At 35.5% G+C, this 25854-nt stretch overlaps 1 protein-coding gene across 4 annotated transcripts; it reads left to right on the top strand.

Annotated features, from left to right (window-relative positions):
* Positions 1–4127: 4127 nt before the first annotated feature.
* Positions 4128–24554, top strand: LOC130721195 (myosin-15). Of its 4 annotated transcripts, none has more exons than XM_057571949.1 (38): positions 4128–4423; positions 4523–4669; positions 5638–5783; positions 5898–6054; positions 6168–6226; positions 8172–8328; positions 8488–8637; positions 8746–8882; positions 9775–9921; positions 10016–10117; positions 10347–10404; positions 10520–10621; positions 11320–11357; positions 11449–11575; positions 11673–11846; positions 12029–12160; positions 12595–12704; positions 13589–13649; positions 13761–13938; positions 15063–15268; positions 15720–15839; positions 15951–16049; positions 16493–16714; positions 17241–17380; positions 17522–17633; positions 17821–17868; positions 17950–18039; positions 19039–19209; positions 19389–19541; positions 20163–20339; positions 21306–21443; positions 21729–21799; positions 21935–22034; positions 22104–22160; positions 22252–22308; positions 23299–23383; positions 23463–23544; positions 24067–24554. In XM_057571949.1, the coding sequence occupies exons 1-38, from the start codon at positions 4298–4300 to the stop codon at positions 24188–24190; spliced, it is 4560 nt and encodes a 1519-aa protein (XP_057427932.1). In that variant the 5' UTR covers positions 4128–4297; the 3' UTR covers positions 24191–24554. The 4 variants fall into 4 exon arrangements, with proteins under 4 accessions (XP_057427932.1, XP_057427929.1, XP_057427930.1 ...); XM_057571946.1 differs by having other exon boundaries at positions 13586–13649; positions 23299–23379; positions 23459–23544; XM_057571947.1 differs by having other exon boundaries at positions 13586–13649.
* Positions 24555–25854: the final 1300 nt, after the last annotated feature.

The raw sequence follows: 25854 nt of genomic DNA, 5'->3' as shown, positions 1-25854 counted from the left end.
GTTGTGTCGTTTCGTCAACAGTCGTTGCAAAAGGGTGCTCCTCCATCGTGCCTCATAGCCACCAATCTCATTCACTCCTCACTGTAACATCATGGGAGTTGGGGGAGATGGAGGTGCATTTGGAGTGCGAGAGAGAAGGTGGTGGGGTGAGGGTTGTTGTGCTGCGAGAGGCATACAAATCTAGGGGATTTCACATTGGAATAAAGAACAAACAACCAGTGGATTGGACACTACATTTTTAGCCCAAAACCTTAATGTATTTGGTGTATAAGTTCTCTTATAAAATACTCAACACTCTCTTCTTCATCCAATGTGATACTTCTTACTCACACTTACATCACAACAATCTCTATCTCAAGTGTGAGACCATCTCAAGTAGAAGCTTCCAAATACTCTCCACCAATGGGACAAGCGGCGGTCACTACATTGTCATGGAGACTTTAGACACAAGGAGTCGTCACCATGATCAAACAACCATCGACTATGATATCACTGTTGGCCGCGAGAGGCATAAAAATACGGAGGATATCAACATTGGGCTAAAGAGAAAACCACAAGTGGATTGAACATCACATCTTTCACCTAAAACCTTAAAACACTGGGTTTATGACTCTTCTTACTTATAAAGTACTTAACACTCTCTTCTTCATCTAATTGTGAGACTTCTTACTTGCACTTGACATCACAAGGGTGAGGCCATGGTTGGTCTCAATGATTTTTATCAGTTTCATCATCACATGTTGCTTCATTGGATCAAAAAATTGAAACAGTTTGGAGTGGGGGGGATTCGTGTGTGGCTGGGTGAGAGGAGATGAGTATGTTGGGAACTTCACAAAAAAATTGTGAGCAAACGTAGTTCACTGAGTTTGAAACACACAGTAGACGCCTTAAAAAAAGAAGGGTATCCTTCTTCTTAGATATATAATTTGACATAAATACTCAAATCTAAATGTGCGAGTTGTATTAAAGGGGGACTAATAATCATTTACGGAGTGAGAAAGTTGATAGGTGAAGAAAATAAGAGATGATAGGTGAAATAAATAATTATAGTAATTGAATCAAAGATAATAAAATCGAAAAAAAATGGGAAAAATTAAAATAACATATTATGAACAGAGAATCAAAGATAGTAAAATTGAATCATGAAAGCTTAAGGTAATTAGTTGTGTGCATTTTAAGTTACTTCAATTTTTTCACTTGAGATTTTAGAATTATTGAAACTGCTAGGGGAGAGCTAAAAGACAAATGTATCAGCATCTCTAACCATAGCTACTTTTCATGAGATATTGAAGCTATAGTCCAAACGTACATTTTTGTACATACTTATAGCTTCATTATTTCGTCTAGTTCCCAAAATTTGAACAATTCATTATGGTACCTCACCACTTGGCTACTTGGTCATAGCCACAGCCCACAAGTACAACTACACTTATTACCGAATCCTGTAGCCAGAGGGTAACTTGGAATGAAAAATGTAACAAGGGGTGTGAGTAAGGATTTTAGTTGCCTGTTCTTTTATTTTCTACAAGTACATCCGCGGCATGATCCTGGACCATGATAGACCTTAGTGGTCTAGATAGAAAAAGTATCTACTAACTTTTTGGACGGTTGAATATATTAATAAAATGTTTTAAACACTTCAGATTAAATATTAATAAAAAAATATTAAATATCAATGAAAATTAAAAACAATAAAAAAGTGATAAGACTAAAACACCCTCACCTCCAACTTTTTTCTCTTTCTCCTCCCCACTCCATCATCGATGGCGCATATCCACCTTTTTGCTGGAAATATCTTCAACATGCTCCTTTCTTTTATGTCGGCGACAATACTGGAAGCAACATACGTGTTTCTGACCTACTCAACCAACTTAACACTGCTCTCGTCTCACCACTGCTTTCATAATCCTCTACCACAAAGACAAACACAATTCTTCCTTATCACGTTAAAGAATTGGTTGATTCGACTGGAACCAACTATTGCTTTTATCACGTCACAGATTGGTGAAAACAGATGCAGAACGATTTTGAAAACCGGGTTGAACCAACAAATATTCATTTTTATATTTTTTTCATTTTTGTAACCATTTATTATTTAGTTTTATCATATAATTATATAAGACCAACAATCTTTAGTAATTTACAATGTAATTAGTCCAACTTTCTTAATATATTGTGTAAATATATTGCATATTAGAATAATAAATACTAATAATAATAGGCTTAAATATGTTTTTAGTCATTTTCAAAAAAATAATATGTTTTTAGTCCCTGACATTTAAAGAGGAATATAATTGGGTCCATATAAAATAAAACCTTAGTAATTGATCCCTAACAAATATTTTTATTTGCATTAGGTCTGGTTCATCAACTTTGACGAGCCAATTGTCCACGTGACGAGCCTAGTCAGCTAAAGGTTGACACGTTGACTTTTCACATTAGTGTCAGGGAGCCCTTGTCATCACCCCCTTCGCCATTCTATACTCCCACTTAAATACTATATCGGGCATCTGATGCATATTGAGGAGAGGATCGTGGAGGTGGCGGTCACAGATGTGGAGACGAATGATGTGAGGATGGAGAAGCAAGTTGACAAGAGAGATCGTCAGCGTGGATGCAGAGGTGATCACTATTGAGGACACTGACGATGGGTCAGACTTCTAGAGGGATCTGGAGATGATGCTGTAGCAGTGTGTGTATAGGAGACTAGTGCCTGATATTTGTTGTAAGGCGATAGTTTGACTAGTTGGTGTCTGTATTTTAGGGCATGGTAGGTCCCCGTCATGTTAATTTTTGTGTGGTTCTCCTCGGCGATAATCACAGGGAGTAGTCGGATGAGGGGTCTAGTAGAGGTCATTTTGGGCTGACTATTCTTTTGAGCATGCAATGCAATATATGTACGTACTAATGTTGTTGACGAATTGGTTACCCTTGCCTTTGGACTAATGTTTATGTCTATGGTGAATTTAGTATTTATTTATGGTCTTATGCATTGCATGCTGAAAAATTTCTTTGCTTGAAAAGGGGAAAAAATCCTCGTTTTTATAAGCATGGTTGCATATTTATTTCGACAAGTGTTACTATTGTGACTCTCGAGAATTGAAGCGTTACAGTAAACAACTTAATTAAACGCTTATGAGAATAAAGATTTATCGTTATAAATACCTATTCATAATCTTATTTGAGTAACTTGTTGAATTAAGTTGAAATTAAGTTATGATAAAATCTTACTCATAAGCTAATATGAACGTCATATGAAAATTAACTCAATAGTTTAGAAGTAGGTCATAAACTATTTACATAATCTATTCCAAACACTAGCGCAAGTGCTTATACTATTAATTTAAGCTCAATTTCAACATTTTAATAAGTTTTCCAAGTTAGCTTAAAAATATTCATTTTTTGGTGAATGAGAAAGAAAGACAAGAAAACTACAAAGCTAACAGATCTCTAGCTAAAAGGGGCAAGACAGTCAATGGCGGGGAGTCACCCTCAGTCATAACACATTGCAACTCCGCACCAAGCCTAACAAGACAATCTGTTGGCATATTCGCTTCACGATGCACATGCAGAATATGAGTGTCCCAAACCCGTGATAAAAGAAGATGCAAGTCCAACCAAACACTGTCATAAACATGAAAATTATACCGATCGCGCTTCAAAGCGTCCCTCAATTCCAAGCAATCCGACCCACATACAACCCAGCGAAAATTCCTCCTCCAAACCATCAAAAGCCTCATCTTCAACACCTGAATTTCAACTAGAAGCACATCACACCCAACGGTACTTACATAGAAACTCCCAAATCAGACACCAGAAGAGTCACAGAAAACTCCTCCCATGCCCATACAATGACGCTTAGATTCAATAAACATTTATTGCCATAAACGCTTATCTAAAATGTTTCTTCCAATCATCTCAAATCAATTCTAGCTATTATTTCGATCTTTCATTTTTTCGGTAGTTGAATGACAATTGTGCAACCGTCGTTTCTTTCTTTCTTCAATTTAATCAATTTTTTCATTTCAAAAAAAAAATTAATCAATTTTTTTGCTACCTAAAAAACAATAAATATTGCATAAAAATTAAAAATAAAGAGAGAAAAGTCGAAAACCGAACTAGCAGGGGGTGACATGTCGTGTCCACTACTTGGTATCGCCATTTTTGATTTTTGACTCATAACTCACCATCTTCTTACGGGCGGGAACCCAAAACCTCACCCACCCTTCTCTCTCCAACTTTTAGGGTTTGAATTTCAAATTCACACTTCGTTTCGCAACTTGCACCAACCACCACCATGAGTTTCCGCATGGGCTCCAAGGTTTGGGTCCAGGACAGGGACCAGGCATGGGTTGCTGCTGAAGTCCTCGCCTCCGACGGCGGCGGCAACCGTGTACAGCTCGTCACTGATTCCGGCAAGAAGGTGAGTTTGTTTGTTGCTGGTTGATGCTGTATATTTTCTGGTTGATTGTTGTTGGTGATTTGAATTTTGGAGGATTTTTTGGGAGTTGCGGTGGTGCAGGTTTTGGCTTCGCCGGAGAAATTGTGTCCGAGGGATGCGGATGAAGAGGAGCACGGCGGAGTTGAAGATATGACGAGACTCGCTTACCTGAATGAGCCAGGGGTGTTGTATAATCTTAAGAGAAGATACACTCTCAATGATATCTATGTAAGTGTTAAAATTGATTGGGTTGGGTTTTGTTTCATAGATAGATTAAGACTTAGAGTGTGTTTGGATTGGCGCTTTTTTTATAACTTAACTTCGGTTTAGTCGCATTTAACATTGTGCCGACGTGTTTCGGAGTTTAATTTTCGCATTCAGTTGGATTGGCCTGGTCTTAAACCAAGTTAAGTTTAAGCCAACATTTTTCGAGCTTTTTAGCATTTACTCGCTCGATAGTGCTATTACCTTATGATCCAACGAGATTCATTTTGTAAATACACGGTTACAGATGAACGAACATATTGAACATTGGAAATGACATATGGAACATTCAAGCCACGAGTTAATCCAAACAAAGTGCGTAATCCAAACACATACTTTATGTTCTGTTCATGTTAAAACTGCTGTTTAAACTTTTAATGCGTTACGTAATGTTATTTTGAACTTCTAAAGTGTAAGTGAACTTTGCCTTTAAAATGTCAGCTTAAAAAGGTACACGGAGAGTAGTTTTTTAGATGTTCAGTTGAGGATAACTACGAGTAATTTAGAATTTTGCTATCTTCAAAGTAACTATTTATTACCGGAAAATGATTTTTTCTTGCTTCGGATTCCACAACCACAGCGCATTCCTATGAATCATATGACAACTTATATATGCTCTCTTGGTAGCTTTGCATGACATTATTGCTTCCATTTATTGGGATTTTCATAAATGATTTTGATCCTGAAGAATAATTTTCAACTGCATAAATTAATGTACACACAATTCCTTTTAAAACATCAGTTTCCTTTTTGTTGATTTCAATTAATTAATGAACTTTACTTGGTTTTAATGCATGGCTGTTGGTAATGAGTGTTACGGTGCACGTGAGTATATTGGAATAGAGCCGTTACTAATTTTTATTATGAACAATTTTATTTTCGATGTGTTCTGTTGTTTTATGCTTTTTGCTTGACCTTTTTTTCTTTGCTAGACATACACAGGGAGCATTTTAATAGCTGTTAATCCCTTCACAAAGCTCCCTCATTTGTATGATAACCATATGATGGAGCAGTACAAGGGAGCTCCATTGGGTGAGCTAAGCCCACATGTTTTTGCTGTTGCTGATGCATCTTATAGGTCAGTATGCATTAAATGTGTTTGTATTTAATTTGATTTTTTGTTTATTTTTTTAATATTCATTATTTGCCATTTATGCTGCAAATTACTGACCTTTTCTTGGTCATGATTTAGAGCAATGATGAATGAGGGTAAGAGTCAATCTATCTTGGTCAGCGGTGAAAGTGGCGCTGGAAAAACGGAGACAACAAAATTGATTATGCAGTATCTCACCTTTGTTGGTGGACGAGCTGCTGGTGATGATAGATCAGTAGAACAACAAGTTCTCGAAGTAAGCTATTCTTGAACCTAATCAATAATGAGTTCAGGGATGAATTTACCTCCAAGTTCCAATTGTTATTTATCATCAACAGGCAATGCTAATTTTATTTTGGCTTGTTTCAGTCGAATCCACTTTTAGAGGCATTTGGTAATGCAAGGACTGTTAGGAATGACAATTCAAGGTGAATTTGGTTCTCTTTTTTTCCTATTATAATGCTTCCCTATTATCTTAGTTTACATCTTTTGCAATTTTCTGGGGTATTTGCTATGACCCCTTAAAATTAATAAATAAGCATGGTACTTAGTGTTTGGGTTGTCTCCTGATCAGGTCCACTAGGAATTTTATGGAAACACTTGGGAAATTGACTGGATTGAACTGAATGGTCGAGAAATTCGCTCTCAATCATTTGAATTTATAATACTTTTTTTTTGACGGTTTTATAATACATCAATACAAACTGAATCCTGTATCTCTTCGGATCAAATAAAGTAGTAATAACTGATTCTTAATCTATATAAATACCTAAATCAAATCAAATCTGTATATACAAGGAAATCTCAACACTCCCCTTAATTAAGTTGGTGCATATATGTCACATATATCAAGCTTGTTCCAAATGTATGTTATCCTTGGACCTTTAAGTGACTTAATAAGAACAGTTTAACCGAAGTGGTCATTAGTTTTAGAATGTAATATAAAACCATTAATGTGACCCTTATTCAACAGCTTTAGCTTTTGGAAAAATTGGTTGCTTGACATGGTATTAGAGCCTCTATGACTAAGTGGTCTGTTCAATCCCTGCTCCCCCCAATTCTTCTAAAAAAAAGAAGAAATTGAATTAAGCACATGGTGGGCGGGCCTATGCACTGTCCATGCTTCAAGCTCAAGTGGGTTCTCGCGTGAGGCGGCGTGTTAGAATTTAATATAAAACCATTAATGTGACTCTTACCCAACAACTTAAGCTTTTGGGATAATTGGTAGCTTGACAATTACTATTAACAAATGATGTAACAATTTCTCTAGAAAGAACTTACTCACAATTCACAAATACAATGCTAAGACCTACAACAACCAACACTAGATTTCCTAGGAGGAGAGAAGCAATTGTCCAAGTCTGATTGGATTCTAAGGCTGAAATTTTATCAATCATAGCTTGTCGCATCCTAGATGAGACAGTTTTTTGGACATTATAGGGAATATAAAAAGGAAATACTATGCACAAATGCATGATAGCGAGGTGATGAATGAAGATAGCTTTAGAAGTTATCCACAGGTGAGGGTTACAAGTAGAACGTGCACCTATTTAAAGTGCTATAAGTAGGTTCGCAGGTGGTTCCAAATGGTCCTGAAGTAGGTAGTGATTGGAATAGTAGATGGGTTACCCAAATCTTCAACAACTTCCTCCAAGGAAATGAGCACAATGCTGATAACTAGTAAGAGGGTGCGGAGTGGGAAGCACATACTGAGTAAGAGACCCTGACATATATGAGAGCGATTAACTGGTGACAAGTGGAATAGAGTAAGGGATGAGATAATATCCACGAAACATAATCCAATGTCACCGGTGAAGTGAAATAAGAGGCATCCTCAAAGAAAGTGGCATTAGCTTATGTTTTGAAGTGATGAGTTCAGTCGATGGAGAATAGTATCGATATTTTTTTTGCACTCAAGAATAACCAAGAAGGAGACACTTAACTTCACCGACACACAATTCATCAAGATTTTATGTGAGATCATGCTAAAAAGAAAGTTGAACCAGTAACAGTGGGAAAAAAAGTTCTATATACAGAAAACTGTTGCCCTAATAAATGTCATGGAATCCGAATTCTGAAGCAATCATTATAGACACGGTGGTTTGGTGTGTTGACTTGTTGGAAAGAGTTGAATCTCAGAGACTAAGGTTTAAGAGGTTGAAATTGGGGGGGGGGGGGTTGTACAGAATGATATTGTTTTTGTTATGAGCGTATTTGATTGACTATTATGCTAACCATATGTTCTGGGTGATTCCACATTGTTTTATATTTGATACAAGCAGTATTTATGATGTTGGAGCGTCAAATGCTCTTCCATTGATATTATAATTATTATTCATAGCATCTAATTGTTACTAATTATTTTTATTGCAGTCGATTTGGGAAGTTTGTTGAAATTCAGTTTGATTCAAATGGTCGAATATCTGGTGCTGCAATTAGAACTTACTTATTGGAAAGATCACGAGTAGTGCAGATAACGGATCCTGAAAGAAATTATCACTGCTTTTACCAGTTGTGTGCATTTGAAACGGTATTTTCTTTTGAAGCCTTTTATTTGATTTTGTATTATTGTGTTATTATTACAGCATAATGCGATAGTTTACACTGTGGATGTGCAGGTTATGGTTTTCATAATGTCATGATCAAAGTATTAATTCTTATACTTTATAATTGGGATGCCTCATTTTAGGATGCAGAGAAATATGAATTAGGACATCCAAGTCACTTCCACTATTTAAATCAAAGTAAAATCTATGAACTAGATGGTGTAAGCAATGTGGAAGAGTACGTGAGGACCAGGAGAGCAATGAACATTGTTGGCATTAGTCATGAGGATCAGGTGTAGTATTGTTTCCATTAGTGTACTCTTGCTTTATTGCATGCTTTAGTGATATGAGAGTTTTGTTGCAGCCCACCCCTAATAGTTGTCATTTCTTCCTATTATCAGGAAGCCATATTTCGTACCTTAGCTGCAATTTTACACTTGGGAAACATTGAATTTTCTCCTGGAAAAGAGTATGATTCATCAGTAATAAAGGATGAAAAATCAAGATTTCACATGCAGATGGCGGCTAATCTCTTCATGTATGTAGTTTATGAGATGTTTGGAATCTTATGTTCTTAAAATGAATTGTAACCGCTTAATTTAATTTCCCTCATTAGCATTTATATTAACATTGCAAATAAACAACTTTTAACATTTTATGTGCAGACATATAGTGCTATATAATTTTTGGTAGTATGGTCATGTAGAGTATGTAGACTGTACAAGTCAAAAAAAGGAAATGGAAAAATTGTTTTATAAAGGAATGACTAAGAAAAGAAAAGCTAAGGAATAAGGATGCGTAGTTTCTTTTCAAAACAACTATTGACTTCACAAAGATAATAGTTTGAATTTGAATACTCAGTCTCAATAATAAGAAATATGTGCAAGAGCCCAAACAGTTAAGAATTAGAATTAGTAGCATAATGCTCTTCAGCCTAATGAGATACTGCCTCCATTCCTTATTATAAGAACCAAAATACTACCTCCCACAGTTTAAGAAATCTAGTAAAAGTAGTTAAGTGCATTAAAGTTGTCCTCAATTACTTCCAAAATTGCCCTTAATCCACTCTTCTTAATTTGTATGCATCATTAATGCTTAGGAGAGTGGAAAGAGAGGGAAAATTCAATTAAATAAGGGTATTTTTGTAAAAAATAATTCATGCACTACAACTCCAAGTTGGTTCTTATAAAAAGGACCAATGTGCACCTCCAATTTGGTTCATAACTTCTTATAATAAGGAATGAAGGTAGTATTAGGTTTAGCTGTCAACAAGCTGTGCCTATTATTCTGTAGTATCATTGAGATGATTAAAATACCAAATGAATTGGAATATTTGTTCTTGCTCTTTCAACATGTGATGTTTTGTCATAATTGTATACGAGTTTTGGTCCTTTGCTAAACTTAATTATGTAAATTTTTTACTTCACTAGGTGCGATGTAGACCTACTGCTATCAACATTGTGTACTCGTTCAATACAAACTCGAGAAGGAAGTATTGTGAAAGCCCTTGATTGCAACGCTGCTGTTGCTGGCCGGGATACTTTGGCAAAAACTGTTTATGCTCGTTTATTTGATTGGTATACATGTTGTCAATTCAAAATCAACAAACATTTATTTGTTATTATGAATTGTTTGGGATGACAATTCTATTTGTCTTTGCCGTTATAACAGGCTTGTTGATAAGATTAATAGGTCTGTTGGGCAAGATATTAATTCCCAGATGCAAATTGGAGTGTTGGATATTTATGGTTTTGAGTGCTTCAAGGATAATAGGTAAGTTGGTTTCAGTTACTTGTCACTTGTATTTTTTTGTTGGCTTATGGAAGGTCAAAGTGAGTTGGTTCATTGTCAATGCTCTGCATTTTCTTTAGTATCTTTATGGATTGATTTTCGATGTATTCCCGTTATTAGCTTTTTATTTATCCACTGAGTTTGTTTATTCAAATTGATTACTTTTTATTATGATTATTTTGCTCAATCTAATAACATGCACTTCCAACAGTTTTGAGCAATTCTGCATCAATTTTGCAAATGAAAAGCTTCAGCAACATTTTAATGAGGTATTCATGTGCTCTTGTGTTTTATTTACATTTACCAAGTTAATGTCTTGTTGCCTTTGTTAATGTTATTATTTCTTCCACTTTTCTTATAACTTCGGTCTTGTCATTCGTCCAGCATGTATTCAAGATGGAGCAGGAGGAGTATGGCAGAGAAGAAATTAACTGGAGTTACATTGAATTTGTAGACAACCAAGATGTTTTAGATTTGATTGAAAAGGTTTTCATTTATTGTTTTGTTTTTAGTAATTTTATTGCCTTTTTAGGTAGATGTTTTTAAACTTAATTTCTCAAGATTATTATGCAGTGCTATATATTTTCACGTATGATTTCTTGTTTCGTGCATAATGCGGGGCAAGGGTATATATATGCATGTATAGGCTTGGTTCTGAAATAACGGTGGTTGAGGAATTGTGAACAAGTACATCAGGTTAGAGGCACTAATGCAAAAGGATCTATATAAGGAAGGAAGCTACTCAGCTAGTCAGCAATATATCAAATCATTTTTGTCTGATCCTGCACTCTAGGATTTATGTTTGAATCTCTGACTGTTAGAATTATAAGTTAGAACCACACACCACCACAAAACCCTAAGCTAAGGCAATGAGTGTGTGTGTCCTTTTATTATATATAGACTTGTATACTAGTTAATCTATCCAATGTGGGACATATTTGAGTCTCCACTTGGTATTCTCTAATACTGACAACATATATCTTTAATAACAAAATTGGTATGAATTGCGTCTCATCAAGAAGCTATCATCCCAAGAAAAAAGCAATAATTTCATTTGGAAGGGCAGACTGCAGTGATAAGATATGAATCTTACTAATGCACAACTCATTGTTCTCTCTTGATTTTCGTTTACTTGTGCATGTACTTTAAGTTTCTTGTTGACTTTTTACTACGTTCTTTTGCAGAAACCCATTGGTATCGTCGCTCTGTTAGATGAAGCTTGGTATCATTTGAGTTCTTTGATATGGAATGGTGTGTATTTATATATATCTCTTGTTAATATAGTCTTATTCCTTAATTTCTTCTCATTGCAGCATGTTTCCAAAGTCAACACATGAAACATTCTCAACCAAGTTGTTTCAGCATTTCCCGTCTCACCCTAGGTTGGGAAAGGAAAAATTCTCGCAAACAGATTTTGCCATTTCTCATTATGCTGGAAAGGTTAGTCTGCGATACTGTTCTTTCTCCTGATTTGGACTGGAAATCTTGTGATTCAATTTTACAAAATTTGAAGAGTTCTTCCACTGCTTTTATGCAGGTCACTTATCACACAGATACCTTTTTAGACAAAAATCGTGATTATGTTGTTGTAGAACATTGTAATCTATTATCTTCTTCAAAATGCCCCTTTGTTTCTGGTCTCTTCCCATTGCCACCGGAGGAATCTTCAAGGTCATCATACAGGTTCTCTTCAGTAGCTTCTAGATTTAAGGTGTGAAGATCTACAGCATTTTTATATTTTACTAAAGCCTAGGAGATGCATTATTTTGACCAAACTATTTAGGTGACTAAATTTTACATATTTAAACACCTATTTTATGTTGCTGATGATTTTTTTTTGTTTTCTTTATTTTTTTTGGGGGGGGGGGGGGGTTGTCTCTATGTGGTTCTCAGCAACAACTTCAAGCACTCATGGAGACCCTTAATTCAACAGAGCCTCATTACGTACGATGTGTTAAGCCAAATTCTTTGAATCGACCCCAAATGTTCGAGAATGGCAGCGTCATCCACCAATTACGCTGTGGGGTAAGTAGTTTATAAAGTCTACACCTGTTTGATTGGAGCTGTTGATAGTGATACATAGATTACTGACATGTTAATTTGTAGACTTTGTTAATTTTGTTGTTAACTTATTGGTTATTCTTTTGTTATTATTGGTTGCTCATGGAAATTGGCAAGTGTTTCTACCCAATATTTGAATACTGATATTTTATGTGATATAACTTGTAATTAGTGTTTTTTGTTTTGTTTTTTAATTCGTTGTAATATTTTTTTGCCCTCTAATCCCGTCTTTGTCTTTCCTAACTTGTGACATATTTACGCGCGCACAATAAATTGTGTGGCCTTGATTAAAATTTTATTGCAAATAAGGTGGCCATGGTTTAAATGCTTGGCTTCTAGGTTTAGTTCCCAGCACAATCCCATTTATCAAGCAATTTTGTGGGATGTGTCTATCTCAGGGCGTTCTTGAAGCTGTTCGGATAAGTCTAGCAGGTTACCCTACTCGAAGAACTTACTCAGAGTTTGTAGATCGCTTTGGGTTAATAGCCCTGGAGTTTATGGATGGAAGGTGAGTTCATTAAAGGTGATTATCACAGTACCTGTTAACTGTAATTGACGCTAGAACTTTTATTCCATGATTCACTGTTTTGTTCGACTAAAATATTGAGCTATATTTGTCCAGGAAGTTATTAAGTTGGACTTGTATTAGTAGTACTAGTACTTCACTTATTAGTGGAAATAGGAGTATTAGGCTAGAGTTATATAGAACACTTTTTAACATCACATTAATATTAGCTATATGAGTATTTCTGCTGTCTCTTGTCTTTTCTATATCTAAACCTTATAATTCCAACATGGAAATGGTCAAGGACCAGAGACTTGACAGTTGAGTCAGTCTTAGGCTATCAAATTTATAATTGTATTTCATTAGTAATAATATGTTGAGTTTGAGGGATTCAGTCTCCACATAACCACATTCTCCTTGTATTAAATCTTGAGGGGGAGAAGTGGGAGCTTTTGAACCACTTGTGCAAAAACTGGCAGTTGTTCTCCGGTTTAGTCCTAATTGGATGGTGTAAGTAGTTATTTAACAATATGACAAAGAACTACTGGGTAAGATCATGGGCTGGTCCCCTGTAAACAGGATGAACCTGATAATCTGTATTGGATATTAGCATTGATTAGGATTAACAGGGTTGTAATGTAATTAATTGAACCAAAAGATAAAAGAAAAGGCAATTAGTTGTACTTGTTCTGCTTATTTGAATGTTATCATTTGTCATCATTCGGTAATGAAAATAAGTCACGGTTACTGGAAAAAGTCTATCCTTTTCTGGCAGGAATTGCATCATCTTATTGACAACACATTGATGTTTTTGTTTAAATGAATGCATGTACAACATGATAATATGAAATTCTTATTTAATAATATGTATGATGTTGTGTTAGTAGTTATGATGATAAAGCTGTGGCTGAGAAAATTTTGCAAAAGCTCAAGCTTGAGAATTTTCAGGTATGCACATTAGGAACCATACATTCATCTGTTCATAAAGAAGCTATAAGGATCTAATAGCATATGTGCGTATATAATGTTTGTATTTTTGTTTTACTTTCTCATCTTCAGTTGGGTAGGACCAAAGTATTTCTCAGGGCTGGTCAAATTGGCATTTTGGACTCCAGACGTGCTGAGGTTTTGGACAATGCTGCAAGGTGCATTCAGCGGCAACTGAGGACATTTATTGCACGCAGGGTTTTCATTGCAGTCAGAGCTGCTGCAGTTTGTCTTCAGGCATGTTGCAGGGGTTAGTTTTCTCATTCTTGTAATTATTTCCTGTTAATTGTTAGAAAGGCTTTTCTATCACACTCTTACCACATGGTCAACTATCCTGATTTATGAGGCCTGTTGATTTGTTGGAAAGTAGTTATGATTTGGCTTGGATTAATATAGCTGTTGAAGAATAAACTAATGAAAGTGTGAGAACATGAGAAAGAACATTTAGGACTAAACGTCTAAATTCATTGCGCGTAAAGGGGTGTGCAGTGTAGGAGATCTAGCTTAGGTAACTAAAACCTCTAACTGAGAGCTGCTGAATATCGGTACAATTGCTGCCTCCAACTAACCAACACAGGCTAAGGTATACAATACACCAAGTCAATGATAAGAGATCACAACCAAAAAGATGCGTTGAATTGTTTTGACTAATATTCATAATGATAAGTTGAGTAACATGTAAATCCTTTAATTAAGACAGCACTTTTTTGGATTTGCGGTTCATTGGTTATCTTCCTGTTTAGAACTCTTGAATTTAGTCTAGGCCTAACTTTACCCTAAATGTTAGCTCGTAAAGTAAGGATTGCTAAAGCCTTTTAAACTTTATGTTGGCCTTATTTCTAGTCAATGTGGAATCTCAACACACTCCCCTCACCCCCATGAATAAACATATTGAGCGCGGAGATTATAGGATTTTTTCTATTGCATTGGAATTGAAATTTCATGGGGCCAGGTTGATTGAACTAGGAAAGCCATGGGTTAGGTAAATTGAACTGGAAATTCACAGGGCCAGCTAGGTTACACTGAGAAAGCAGTAAGCCCAGGTTGATTTTTTGGACAGCGGTGGTGGCCCGATACTGGATCTAGGATAGGCTCTGCCGCTCTGGTACGATCTTGAATTTGTTCTAGGCTTAACTGAACCACAAAAGCTAGTTTGTATGGTGAGGATTGTGAAAGCCTTTATAAGCTTTATGATCGCCATGGCATTTCTTCTAGTCGATGTGGGGTCTCAACAAGAACATTATCAACTCATTTAACTATTATTGTGAGCACGTAAGGCAGGAGACAACTCTCTAAGGAACTCGGAAAATGTAGGGATCACTACTTCTATAATTACATTATCCTGGTCCTCATCTGTTTTTTTTGTAATTGTAGGATACATTGGCCAAAAGATGTATGCTTCTAAAAGGGAGACAGCAGCAGCTATCTCTGTTCAAAAGTATATACGTATGTGGCTACGGAGGAAGACGTACATGAAATTATGTTCTTCTGCTACTATCATTCAATCCTGTGTTCGAGGTTTCATGACTCGCCAGCGATTTCTGCATATTAAAGAGCATAGAGCTGCTACTTCTATTCAGGTAATTCTAAGAGATGGATTTTGTTTGTGGTAGAACTTAACATTTCCAACTAAGGCCTCTTATCTTCTTCACATTGATGAAGTTGATTTCATTTTGAATTTGTCATCCTAATTTTCAGAAACAGTTACTGTATCAGTAATTTTGCATCTTGTACCTCTGTGCATTATGTTGATTGATTTCATGAATCAATTCAATATTCTGACTGGTTTTGTAAGAAAGTAAACTGATATAAAACTAAGTGTATCATCTGAATTAAAACTGAATTACTTGATTTACAAGTTTTGGATTGATCTAGCTACTTATAGCTAGGAGCTTAACAGCTATAGGGAGGTAGCTAGTAACTGCCACTACAACAGAATGCAAACTAACAACAGAGTTTATATCTGCTTACTTGTAGATGATGTAATTTGTTATATTATTTTATTGATCATATGTAACATTGATATCATAGGCCTGTTGGAGAATGTACAAGTTTAGGTCAGCTTTCCACCGACATCAAGCTTCAATTGTGGCAATACAATGCCTTTGGCGGCGTAGACAAGCAAAACGAGAGCTTCGTAGACTTAAGCAAGTAGGTTTTTTTTTTCTTTTTTTTTTCCCCACTTAAGAGAGGTGGGACTTGGGAGATCCAATGTTGCAAATTTTGTTTCTTATTGTCTATTTTTCTGTTTACCTTCATCAGGAGGCCAATGAAACTGGTGCCCTCCGTTTAGCTAAGAGTAAACTTGAGAAGCAATTGGATGAGCTCACATGGCGTTTGCATCTTGAAAAGAAAATAAGGGTATTGCTTCCAGAAAAAAAAACAATGTTATGGAAGGGTTGTGTGTTGTGAATTTGAATCCTTCTATACCGAAAGTCTTTCTGAATGAAATATGTTTTGAGATGCCATCTTTTATTGCTGCTTCACACGTTCTCTTATAAATTTATCTCTTTACTGATGCCAGCATTTTATTTAGTTATTATGAGGTTCAAATCATTTAATTTAAGGTTGGTTAGTGAAAATTTAAGCTGATGATTTAGATCAGTTAGTGTGACAATTTCTTCTACTTCATATGCACATATTTTCAAGTTATTTGGTACCTACTTGCTCTCATCTGAAATTTGGATTTAACGCATTAGACCTATGGAAAACATTATGAATTTGATCTTATTAAAAAAGAATTCCCCCTTTTTAATACATGTGAGATATATAACTTTTGATCATTATTCTGCATTGTTATGCAGGTTTCTAATGAAGATGCTAAGCAAATTGAAATTTCCAAACTTCAAAAGATGATAGAAGCTTTGAATCTTGAATTAGATGCGGCTAAATTGGCTACAATTAATGAGTGCAACAAGAATGCAGTTCTACAAAATCAATTTGAATTGTCAATAAAGGAAAAATCAGCTTTAAAGAGAGAGCTAGTTGCTGTGGATGAAATACGAAAGGAAAATGCTATGTTAAAGGTGCTTCATTATTGTTGAATGAATGTGTTCCCTCAATTGTTTTCATGCCTCAAACTTTTGTTACTCTCACCTTATTAGTCCCCTGGCAGGTTTTTGGACCTTGTCTTTATGATATAAAATTAATATTGAATTATTCCATAAAGTTATATATGATGACACATTCTTGATTGTGTTTTTATATCAACTTATCCTTCTATTTATGATATACATAGTGGTTTTATAATTTGCTGGCACCTGACGTGGTTGCATATAAGGTAGGATATATCAAAGGAGGTTTATTGCATAAGGTTGAGATCCCACATACGTAAGAGATATGGCTAAAGTTGTTCTTATAAGGCTTGGGCAATTCTCGCTCCTTGAGCTGACATTTGGATTTAGTTAGACTTAGACAGAATTTTAATCCCATACTGAACTATGAGTAAGGTTCAGTATGGGATTTTTCTGTTCCAAGTTTATGTTGTTGCTTTCCTGTTTTCACTTCTGAATTAAGTGACATTGTATTACTTTCCTTGTGTTATACTTCCAGGTTTCATTGGATGCCTTTGAAAAGAAGTGCACAGCTTTGGAGGTTGAGCTTATAAATGCTCAAAAGGGTCGTGATGAAACCATTGAGAAATTGAGGGAATTTGAACAGAAGTGCTCTCAACTTGAGCAAAATGTGAAAAGGTGCGTTTTGTTTTCCCCTTGTTCTCCCCTTATACAAAATGTAGTTTTGGCTTTGCTATAAATTTTAATGACTTCTGTGGGGTGCCTAACTTAAAAAGATTTTTTTTGGTAATTTTTTTTTCCTACCCTTATTTTATGCAGTCTTGAGGAAAAGATGTTGAGTTTAGAGGATGAAAATCACGTGCTTCGTCAGAAAGCCTTAAGTGCTCCTCTTAAGAGTAACCGCCAAGGTTTTGCAAAGTCGCTGTCAGAAGTAAGTTGCCCCCATGCATATCCACATTTTCGAAAACATATATAGATACTCTACTTTTCTGTTATTAATTGTTATCTGTGTTTAATGTTCTAGGACAAATAAGATCTTTCATTGCTATGTCTTCTTTGTGTTGACTATTGCATTATAATAAGCATTATTTGTTAATTTACTTTTTTTTCCGGAACAGAGATACTCAAATGCAGTAGCTTCCCGCACAGAGAGGAAGCCCATATTTGTAAGCTACTATTTTATTGTTTTCCTCGATTAAAAATAATTGCCAATTATAATTACTTTCATGTGCTCTTATTTGATGCAGGAGTCACCCACACCTACAAAACTTATTCCCACTTTCACACCAGGCATGTCAGACTCTCGTCGATCTAAATTAACAGCAGAGAGGCACCAGGTATATCTTGACATTTCTGAACGCCATGCAATTCCTTTAGTTTTGCACCTTGCCATGCTCAGATGACTGGCATTTTTTAAGTTACCTGCTTTACTGCTGGAGCTTTATATTTGTTTCTTAAATTTTATCCAGTTAGATATGTAAAGGAAGGAAATGAAAAGCAGGGGGTATTTACATCTTCATGGTTTAAGAATAGGAAGTACAAGAAGCAGATTAGACAAAGTTCTGCTCACTTTGACCCATCATTTTCTTGCTGGAACTTACTGTAAAACTCTAATTTTGAGCCAACTTGAGAGTGGTGAGAACCAATTGCTTAAGAAACAAAGTAGTCCTACTTTATGATGTAAAGAGAAGTGGGAAACAAAGTATTTCTTAGGTAGGACCAGTTTGCTACGAGGGAAAAATCGAGGTGAAAAATTTATAGATGAATTGTTCAAATCAATATTTTACAAATAAATCATCTCCAAAATTTTGCACCTCCATTTTCAAATCCATAATAAACAGTCAATTTTCTTAAAGTAAAGCAATTATCAGATGCAGATAGTTCTCAAAGAAACTGAAATCAAAACTTAATGGTCACTCATGTGTAGTTGTTGTATTTAAGGAGAACCAAAATCTGAATATGATACGGAGACCACTTCTAGAAATTTCAATACACGACCCCACTTTACTAGTGAACTTGGCTCAAGGATGCATATTATTATTTGTCGTGGAAGATTCAATGTTTGTACCATCCATTTAACAGAGTAATCGTATGCAGTGGAATTGGCTGGGCCATATTATTATCTGTGTAAAACATGAAAATCAATCAATCATTTGTGTGAATATTGGGATCCAAACCAAATTCGGTTCAAATCAAGGATTAAGCTTTTTTATTAACTTCTGAGTGTAATAAATGAATTTTATTCACCAGAAGCTAGGAGTCTAGGATTGCTTGCACCACGTCATTTTGCCACCTAACTATGCACCATAAGCTGATAGATACCCAATGTTTTGCAGGATAACTGTGAATTCCTGTCAAGGTGTATCAAAGAAAATTTGGGATTCAAAAATGGCAAACCTCTAGCAGCTCCTATCATATACAAATGTCTTCTTCATTGGCATGCCTTTGAATCTGAGCGCACAGCCATATTTGATTACATAATTGAAGGCATAAATGAGGTTCTAAAGGTAAAGGATGATCTTTCATTTTTAGAACACTTCTTTTTATTATTGTTGTTGTTGCTTGTCTTATATTTGTAATTGAGTGATGACATTTCTTGAGCATAGTTTATCATTTATAGTCCTAAGTCTGGATTGTAGTCTGTTTGTATTATTCTTTTTATTAATTGGTGTGTAATCTGCTTCAGGCTAGGGATGATGATGATGTCTTGCCATATTGGTTGTCCAATACCTCTGCGCTTCTTTGCCTCTTACAGAGGAACTTACGCTCAAATGGCTTTTTAACTACCACTGGTCAACGCTATACTGGATCGGCTGGCTTGGCCAGCAGGACTGTGCATGTGAGTTATCTAGTTAGCACTAGCATCAATCATTCATGTGTGTGTTAATTCCACAATGTGAGTCATGTTTGATGTTTATGTAGTTGGTAATCAACTTAGTCTAAGTTGCATTTAGTTCTTCTGTCTAAATTAATGCTGTTTAAAAAAATGGCCTAGCAAGAATGCTTAACTGAAGACGCTTGATATTTAACATGAATCAGGGAGCTAAGTTCTTTTTTGTTACTCCTTTGGATTTTGCTTAACAATTACATGATAAGGTAGCTTTTACAATTGAAACTGTGGTTTTCCCCGATCAAATTGTGTTTTGTTTCTAATCCAGAGATGGCATATGTAATTGTTTATTTGTTATGGTATTCAAATAATGGCATTGATAAAGAAAGGGGAGAACAATATCATAATTTTTAGCATTGCAGGAGATTCAATGTTTCCGTAAATGAATAGTATGTTTTATTCAAATATATGTGATTTTCTATTGTTTTTATTCGTTTATTGGTCTTTTACACAACAGGTGGTTTTGATTATCTTCGATACATGTTTTTACATTTTACACTATGGTTTTCATTGGTTTCCCATGGTGTGTTTTATATCTTACTCCTGATTGTGATTTTGGTGGATTTTTAGGGACCAAAATCTCCATTGAAGTTTATTGGATATGATGATGGTGTGTCACATGTGGAGGCTAGATATCCAGCTATACTTTTTAAGCAACAACTAACTGCTTGTGTAGAGAAAATTTTTGGTCTTTTACGTGACGATTTGAAAAAGGAGCTTTCTCCACTTCTAGGATTATGTATTCAGGTGATTTTTCTTGCTCTCAGCTGATACTTTGAAAATGTTATTTGTGGTTAAGGCGTTGAGCTACCATGTCATTTGGTGAATCATTGTGGTCCTGTTTTTGATTCTAGTGTAACCTCATGGTAATGATGGAAGATCTATCTTTAATAGAGTTAGAGTCTTGGATGGTGTTTGTGGATGCTGGCAGGAGCGGGGTCAATGAAGCTAGATCTAGTCCATTGTTTCCTTATCCCTTTTGAATTACTTTACTTTTTGCTTGATTATATTAATTTATATCAGTGTGGCACTTGCTTGCATGCAGTCTAGTTGTTCCACTTACATCATTATATGGTGGATGTTTCAACTTGATTTATTTGCATGAACTTCAGTCTCACAATGAGCTGCTTACAAGGGGCAGCTAAGGATTGTTTATTGAAAAATGTAAAGTAACATTTCCGTTTTAGTTGAAAAGTTATGGTAATTGTTTCTACAATGAACGAAGAACCTTGATTTTTGATTTTGGTTTTCCCTTTGTGTTTCTGATGGCAGGAAATGATGAAAAACTGAGGGAGTTAGTTCTTAGGGGATGAAAGAAAGGGGATGTTAGAGGGATGAGGGAAGCCTTTGTTTTGACTTGACGTTCATGTTGTCCTTGAATTTTCCTTCCTCAGTTTTGGAACCTAAATGTCATGAATTTCCCATTTCTTTGGTGACAATAGTTATTCAGTTGCTAACTTGCCAGTAGTCTGGAGATTCTGTTATTTAAACTGTTGCCTTGTATTTTCCTCAATATCTTAAGAATTCAGATTGTCTTTCTATATTAATGGTAGAATATAAACAACTGGCAGTTATGATAACTTAGAAGTGTGGATTTTAGACCCTGCAACTTTAATTACATTTAAAAAATAAAATATTTTATTTGAAGTATACCTTAGTAGTATATGTTTTGCTTGTGTGTCTATTTAGTATATACTTTTCTTGTCTGGTTAGGCACCCAAAACAGGAAGACAGCATGGTGGAAAATTATCTAGATCTCCTAGTGGGCTTCCTCAACAACCATCTGGTGGTCAGTGGGCCAACATTGTCAATTTTTTGGATTCACTGATGAGCAAACTTCATGGGAATCATGTATGTTCTGTAGTATTTGAATTGTCTTTTTTTTTTGTCTTCAGTCAGTTCATTGTATAATTTTGTCCCTTTTGTTGTTATATTGTGTACTGCATCCCTACGCCAGGAGTTCAATTCACTGTATATTTGTTGTGCACAGCACACTTCATTTATTCCTTGAAGTCTTCCTTTCCACTCTTCCTTTATTATGTTACTTTTTTTGAAATGCTTTATTATGGCAAGTTTCAATCATTCATGGCTTTTCATTTCCCCCCACCCTCTCTTAACTAAAATTTACTTGTTCAGGTGCCATCTTTCTTCATCCGTAAGCTAGTTACCCAGGTTTTTTCCTTCATCAATATTACACTCTTCAACAGGTAAAAACAATGATTACATGAACTTATTTTTGTAGCCTCAATTCATTAATTTTTTACTTTTGTTGGGTAGTGTATTTTCCTTAGTGCAGTTCTCCTTTTATTTTTTAAATTTTTATCTTCCCGTTATTTTTGTAGTCTTCTACTGCGCCGTGAATGCTGCACGTTCTCCAATGGTGAATATATGAAGTCTGGTCTGGCAGAACTTGAGAAATGGATAGTCAATGCAAAGGAGGAGGTAAACTGAACTGGCTAATACTGCAAGATTTTGGTTTTGTGCATTTGGCTAAGTACTTGTTAAATGTAGTATGCAGGAACATCCTGGCACGAGCTGAATTATATAAGACAAGCTGTTGGGTTCTTGGTATATACACTGCCTTATTTTGGTTGGACTTCTAATGTTGTTAAGTAGAACTGCTTTATCTTACTTTGCTTTCTTTGTTTAAATTATACAGGTAATACATCAGAAGAGGAAGAAATCTTTGGATGAAATTCGGCAAGATCTTTGTCCGGTATGATTATTATATTAAGGAGATGCAGTGCCGTTTTCATCCCTTTGAAGTTTAAACTTTAAACTGAATACCTATCATATCTAGTTTTTTGAAGTTTCGTCATTCACGGAGATGCTAGTGAAAATTCAAACCTAATTTGTTAATATGAAACCTATATATGGATGTCAATTTGATAGAACATTGAAGAGAAAACTAATTTATTGAATTTCTTTGAAAATTCCTATTCCTGTTACTTGTATCTAGATGATACCAGTGCTGGATATGGATATGTTTATACCTTTCTGGATATCACTTATTGAGAAGGGAATTAAAAAAAGAAATTAGAAGGATAGGAAGGCACTTCAAGGGGACTGTTTCCTCCTCCCACTCTTCTCTACTTTCTCCTTTTCTGCCCTCTTTCTTTTCCTACTCACATTTTCCCGCCTTCCCCAGCCAGTTGGTTCCCTCTCTGGTCTTGATTGCCTTCTGCCATATGTGCTGGGTATTATACTCCCCATCCCCTCAGTTATTCATATCACTCCCACCGCCAATATTGACTCCTGATCTCTTGCTCTCCCTCCGGTTCTTCTTAACATATATCTTCATTAGTAGTGCCAATTATGCCCTATTAGATGGACAGTTAATTCACTGTCAAGGAAACATTTTTGGTCCCATTCAGTGTGAGATCTTCCTTTTACCCCATGTGCCATTCCTCCTATGTTAGTTCTTTTCTTGTATCTGTAACGTTTTACATGTGTAATGGACGCAATATTCTATATTCTTGGTGGAGGAATGGTAGCAATGCACTCTTTGATACACTCTCCAACAAACTCCATGTGGTAAGTTTATTTTTCAAAAAGTCAACAATTTTTTTTTTAAGAATGGAGGTAAATATGTTGACTTCTGCGCATTGGGTGTGTTTAAATATGTTACTATTATTTCTCTTCTTTATATACAATATGTCTAATGTCTTAAGCAATTGGAAAGAATGCTAATTTATTTCTTCAACAGGCATTGACTGTCAGGCAAATCTATCGAATCAGTACTATGTACTGGGATGACAAGTATGGAACCCAGAGTGTGTCCAATGAGGCAAGTTGTCTCTTTAATTGATTCAGAATACAATAGTGGAGTGCTTTCTTTAGCGTTCTGAACTATATATGCTGTACAGGTAGTTAGTGAGATGAGGGAAATTGTCAGCAGCAAAGACAATCAGAATATAACATCAAACTCTTTCTTACTGGATGATGATATGAGGTACATTGGTTTCTCATCCAAGTTATTTTAACTTGCAGTTTTACACACATGATTGCTTGATGAATTAGTATGAATGGTTGCCATCGCTTGCTGATGACAACAGCTTAATTTTTACTTGAATTAAGCTTTTCTGCTTCTAGGTTTTAAAATTGTAACCGTACCTCATGCCAAAAGTTCAATATTTAAGCTAAAAATCAAGTAACTTAGTTATGTCATGCAGCGTATCGGGTCAATTGGCACAATTTTTTTCTTGTTGCATTTCTTTTTCATGCTGAATAAGAACGATGAAAGAATGCGTCATCCATTTAGAATTTTTATGACTCATGGATGTCAGTTTCTAATTCTTATGAAAATTACTAGCTAAAAGTAGCCAGTGAGACCCATGGTTTCTTTCAATTTACATAAGTTTTAGAAAGAAATTTGAAATTGCACCAAACTATTAGTTATGGAATATATTTGTATCATCACTAAGAAGGCAAAAGCTTTTTATTCCTTTTCTTTAACCTTCGATTCTTATTGCAGCATTCCTTTCTCGGCTGAAGACATCGACATGGCAATTCCTGCTATAGATCCTGATGAGATTGATCTGCCAGCATTTGTGCCCGAATATTCTTGTGCTCAGTTTCTTAATCCGATTCAGACGTAATTGATCTTACTGAAGCTTGGTTAGATTCTAATTTCATCCCTGGACACCGGTATCCACAATTCAAATGGACAGCAACCTTAGTTGCTATCAGATTTATTGTAAAAGAAAGTAGATCAATTCCCTCGGTTGATTTGTAGTTTATTACATTATTCAACCCCCCTCATTTTGTAAAGTCCAAGTACAGAGGACAGTGTAATTTTAGACATGCTGCTTCTATTATTATGCAGCCCATCCTCCTAGGTATGTTTTTATGTTGAATTATGTGTAGGTATCCAATTGTAACTAGGCCATGTTAAATCAATTTCCATTCATTGATTGTAAATACTACTCTTGTGAAATCCAAAAAAAATCTCGCGGGTTCCAATTGTATTCTTAACTTCAGCCAAGTGGTGCCCCTTGTGTTTCTGAACTTACAGCAGAGGCATTGGATTCTATAAAATGTCATTACTTTAAAGTGGTGACTCCTTTGTAAGTCCGCCGAATCGTTTTCAGTCATAAAGATGCGGTTATTATTTAATTTTGATTTTTGATTGATTGTTGCATAATTTGGCCGCAAATGCATTAAGCTAAAACGATAGGTGGAGGTTTTTTTTTTTTTAAAAAATAAACCTGCAATTAGAATAAAGATGAAGCGGACAAAAATGCCAATACATCAGCATTCACAAGAGACATCACTTTGTGGAACCTCCTCTACTCAAATTACATTGGGAAAACTAGAGGCGTTCATGGCTAGAAAGAAACAAGTCCTCGAGGGGATGTTTTCAACCAAACAAAGTCATCAAAAGAAAAAGAAAGCTTGGCCAAACATTCTATCACAAAATTATTAGTTCTACGGTCAAAATTTAAATCAACAGAAAAATAATAAATCAAGTCATGATAATCACAAATTGTAAAAATTAAATATGAGCATCACTTTCAGACTTAAAAAAGGAGTATACAATTTATCTCAAAATAGACTTGACAAATGCAAAAATCAAAAGCTAGGGTGATGTAGATAAAATTGCTAGAGAAGCTGAAATTGTGATCGAAAGAACCTCACCACTAGCATCCCGAGCAATAGAACCAAAATCAAAGATATAGAAACAGAGGGATCAATCAAAGTTAACCTTCACCACACCTTGAGAAAGTCGCGCTCATATAAAAGGGGTGCAAAGATAATATGTATTAATTTGCAAAGTGTTGCAGAGATAATTTTTTTGGTTGAGACCATGGTTCGCCACGATAGCAGTGACTTATACTCCTCATTTCTGATGCTTGCAATAAAAGATGAACAACGGGTCAAAAACATTTTTTCCCGGTTGAGACCATGGTTTACCACTGATAGTATTGATTTATCCCCCGTTACAAATGCTCGCACAAACTACGAGTCATATGCTCGCACTCAACGATAAGCGTGTTGGAGTGGCACAACGAACGCTAGACTCTTCACAGGCTTACAGCTCATGAGGGGGTTGAGAGTTTACCATCCACATTTTGGGTTAAGAGGCTAAGTGCATAAGTGGTGTTGGACATCATCCACATACATTCACGACAAAACCTTAAGGCAAGGGTGAGTGGGTTCTTCCACTTTTAAACTCTTTAACTTTTGCTTACATATCCAATGTGATACTATTTCATTCACATTTGTTACTTCAACACTCCCCTTCAATTGTGAATCCATTTTT

The sequence above is a fragment of the Lotus japonicus genome, chromosome 5 (genome assembly GCF_012489685.1).
Source record: "Lotus japonicus ecotype B-129 chromosome 5, LjGifu_v1.2".
In the NCBI taxonomy this organism is placed as follows: Eukaryota; Viridiplantae; Streptophyta; class Magnoliopsida; order Fabales; family Fabaceae; genus Lotus; species Lotus japonicus.
Note: the sequence above shows the minus strand (reverse complement) of the source record. Positions and strands in the feature narration are given on the sequence as shown.

Coding starts and splice junctions, on each gene's coding strand:
- LOC130721195 (XM_057571946.1), top strand. CDS start 4,298: ATGAGTTTCCGCATGGGCTCCAAGGTTTGGGTCCAGGACAGGGACCAG. Junction 9,922..10,015: donor TATGCTCGTTTATTTGATTG/GTATACATGTTG, acceptor CCGTTATAACAG/GCTTGTTGATAAGATTAATA. Junction 17,381..17,521: donor CTTGAGCAAAATGTGAAAAG/GTGCGTTTTGTT, acceptor TATTTTATGCAG/TCTTGAGGAAAAGATGTTGA.